This window comes from Diadema setosum, chromosome 3 (assembly GCF_964275005.1).
Source record: "Diadema setosum chromosome 3, eeDiaSeto1, whole genome shotgun sequence".
Lineage (NCBI taxonomy): Eukaryota > Metazoa > Echinodermata > Echinoidea > Diadematoida > Diadematidae > Diadema > Diadema setosum.
Window position 1 is genome coordinate 32,273,801 of NC_092687.1, and position 3,818 is coordinate 32,277,618.

Here is a 3,818-nt window from a genome sequence, read left to right on the forward strand (position 1 = left end):
GCTAGTAACTGATCAGTGGGAATCAGTGGAAATGCTGGGAGATGATTGTTCCAATCCTTATGGGATTCATTCAAGAGTTCATTGTATATCTATTGTTGTGTGAAAATGATTTGCTTCAGAATGGTCTCATATTCAAGTAATGTGCAGTTTAATGCTTCCAGGTTAGCGTCCCTGGTCAGTGACGGTGCATTAATCTGCACATTACTTGAATATGAGACCGTTCTGAAGCAAATCATTTTCACACAACAATAGATATACAATGAACTCTTGAATGAATCCCACAAGAATTGGAACAATCATCTCCCAGCATTTCCACTGATTCCCACTGATCAGTTACCAGCCTTCCCCTTTAAGGTGAGTGAGTGATATTATTCTTAATCTCAATCCTTTGGATCTTCCTTTTTCTTGTATTTTTGTGCAGAGTTCAATATTTGATCTTTGCTGAGGGAGACCAGAGAGAAGAGCAGCGATGTTTGATGTAGAAGACGAACATGAAGAAGCCTGGATTGACATGAATGATGTGTCGCCTAGGAAACAGTCCTCTGTGACAGGTATGTGCGTGGTTGGTTATTGATTAGGGATGAACCAGAGGGCCCGGATGTCGCGGACACCCTTGCAGTGCCGTGTGCGTGTTGTTGTTGTTGTTGTTGTTATGTTTTTTTTGTTTTTTTTTGGTGTCTGTGTATGTAACTATTTGCGCCGATATCTCCATCATATCAAAATCAAGAACAGTAACTCGAGAAATGAATAAAATGTAGTGTAATTGATTAATTACCATCCTTAGTTAACTGACTGATTATTATTATTGTTATTATTTATTTATTTATTTGTTTGTTTATTTATCTATTCATTTAGTAATTGTATTTGGCGTGTGGGAACACTCTTCTCTCATACTTTTGGGGCAGATAAGGTCCAGTACATCATGATAATGAAAAAATCTGGTCAGTCCGGATGATGTGCCTTGTCAGTTGCACATAAGGCATGAGGGCGCTCCTATATATCCATACCAAAAACTCATATGGAGTAAAGGAGTAGACTCCCTTATACTTTATAAACACCAAAATGAATTATCTCACAAATAATCCTATACTTTTCAACAGAAAAAAAAAAACATTTTTGCAGATAATTCATATTTCATATTATGTAGTAAATAAACATCCGGTTGTGCAGAGTGTGGTGCTGTATGTTTTTGAATATGATAGGCTTCACTCCGTGCTAAACTATATGTTTTTTTTTTTTTTTTTTTTTTTTTTTTTTTTTTTTCTAATATAGGGCTATGTACTACCAAACTCGAACAATAAAAAATCAGAAATTTACAAATGGACTTTATTATATATTTTTTTAAATGTTTTGACAACCTATATCCCTCATCATTCCATTACTCAACACATGCAGTACCTTGGTACCAATTAGTCAAGTATGCTCAAGTTTCAGACACATCTAAGGGCCAGAAATTGAAGTGGCACCCTGATAAAATTAAAGAAAAACTGGAAACACCTTTGTAAACTCATGCACTATTACATACGTTGTGCCATTTTCATCTGTTTAACCTCTTGTGTGCCTCATTGATTTACTGCCCATAGGTATCCGTGTGTGAACTTTGAGCGCATTTGATTCATGGCACAAAAAGGGTTAATCGGCATAGTTTTGTCTGTATTGATGCAACATACTGGTAGACTGCTGTATCCAAATATTCTGCATCAGACACTCCATGTCTCAAATTAAAAAAAAAAATACATGTGTAGGACCTTATTTCAAACGAATTGATGTGTTATACCCAACACATCAAGACGAACATGGAATGGAATTAAAAAAACATTTGTATATATGATTTGTACACTGTGTAAGATTGTTTGGACTGTATACAAAGAGTGAGAGTGATCGTACATAATATAGCCATCCTCCAATTAACCACTGCCATCAATATCATTATTTTGTCACTGTCTCCCATTGAAACTGCATCTTGTTAACCCAATGAGGACAAGTCTTGAGTAGGCCTATATTTGGGCAGTGGTATAAGGGAAATGCATGTTGTAACAAAATAAGCCCGTCCTCAATGGCTTAAATGTGACCTAGTTGCTCTGTAACATTATGTTACGGCAACAGGACTTCCATGTGACAAATCCTTTGCTTTATCCACTTTCCCTCTCAGGGACAACATTTGACCGAACTGTCACCAGACCAGCACAGGGAGTTCGGCCCGAGCCAATGGACATGAGTGTCCTGAACACCGCCAAGGAAATGATACCAAATCCGCAAGGCGCCCCCTTGGAGCTGCGGATCTCAAGGGAAGACGCCACGTTCTGCAAGGTGTGCAAAGTTTCGCTGTCCGGGGAGGAACCAGCAAAGCAGCACTACGCCGGAAAAGCTCACCGCAAGGCGCTGCAGAGAATGTCTCTTGAAGGAGGCGGGCACCAAGGTGGACAAGGGTCAGACAATTTCCACTGCAGCATCTGCGATGTCAACTTCACAGGAGCTGCCAGCGCCAAACAGCACTACGAGGGCAAAAGCCACAAGAAGGCAGAAGCGATCACCAAGCGCAAGGAACCTCAGCAAGGCGGTGTTGCCAAAAGCTCCTCTGTAGAGACCAAACCCTTCTCCCTATTTTCAGGTCAAGGGGTGTTATCTGGGGGCTCTGGGTTACCAACGTCCAGAGGTTTGGATACCACTGGGCGCTTAAATTATTTCGCCTCCAATGGTTTTTCCATTGGGCGTGGCTCTCCAGCGAAGTCGAGGCAGGCGCCTTCTTATGTGGAGGCAGATTCTACTCTCCCAGATTCAACGACTGCCATCCCGGACAAGATGCCATTCAGAGAGGGCACGTTTGGTAAAGCTCGAAGCCAACCTCGCAGTATTGGTGCAGACATCGCTGAACACCCTCTCTTGAAGGGTGATGCTGCCGCAGTCGGTAGTGGTCTTAGTGGGCAGATTGGAAGTGATACCTTAGCAATCAAGAATTTGTCACCTCCCCCTAGCAGCCTCGTGGATGGCGGCAGCCCCACCCCTGACATTGATCGCTGTCATCAGGAGATCGTAACGGCCTGCACAAAAGTAATGATGAGTGTGATCCCGGAGATTGCCAACAAGGTAGCCGACATGCTCCTTAATCAAAATCCGAGTATCGTGCGTGCGTTGGTTCCATCAGGAGGCTCTTCTGAACCTGGTGGAGATACCAACTCCCTGCCGTCCCACAACGAGGAGCCAAGCTGCACCTCAGGTCAATCCAGTCTGATAGCCTTTGATCATGTCGACCGGAACTCCTCGGACGGTTCTGTGACTGTGGCTCTGGCATCCACGCAGGATGTCTTCACTACTACTGGATCTTCCTCAAGTCATTCTGCAGCTCATCCTCTTGTCTCCATGCAGTCTCTCTCCAAACCGCCAGGGATTTGGCCCGATAGCTCGTCGAGGCCAATCAGCAGTGTCGGTAGAGAGGACGAGACAAAAGTCGACAACCTGAGTGGAGGGCTGGATGCAGCGACGTTGAATGAAATATACGACTCTATGTGGAAGAGCCTGACGAAGCAAAAAGCCAAGTAATGATATATATCAGGCAATATTGTGTGGCAATTTGTGTAGTAGATGTCGCGTGCAAATAAGATTTCGAGATTGGCTGGTATGAATCAAATCAATTAGAACTCCTTTTCTTTTTGCAATGTTCTTTAAATGTCCTTTGTCGCTAAGTGTTGTCTATTGTCTCCTTCACGTTACTTGCTGGAGCGCTATACACCCACTTCGGCTTATCTGTACGAGCATATTAATACTGATTTCCTGCTCCCAGTTTGCAGGGGATCAGAATGTCGGTTAAGGACAAGGGG

General features: G+C 43.0%; 1 protein-coding gene across 1 annotated transcript; it reads left to right on the plus strand.

Moving 5' to 3' along the window:
- The first annotated feature begins 469 nt into the window (after positions 1–469).
- Positions 470–3,540, plus strand: LOC140246787 (uncharacterized). Its single transcript, XM_072326119.1, has 2 exons — positions 470–551; positions 2,153–3,540. Exons 1-2 carry the CDS (start codon positions 470–472, stop codon positions 3,538–3,540), a joined length of 1,470 nt encoding a protein of 489 aa, XP_072182220.1.
- The last annotated feature ends 278 nt before the right edge of the window (positions 3,541–3,818 follow it).

Bases quoted from the DNA above. Each gene is read 5' to 3' on its own strand.
- LOC140246787 (XM_072326119.1), top strand. From the start codon at position 470: ATGTTTGATGTAGAAGACGAACATGAAGAAGCCTGGATTGACATGAAT. The intron at 552-2,152 runs GTATGTGCGTGG...TTTCCCTCTCAG, and splicing joins GAAACAGTCCTCTGTGACAG to GGACAACATTTGACCGAACT.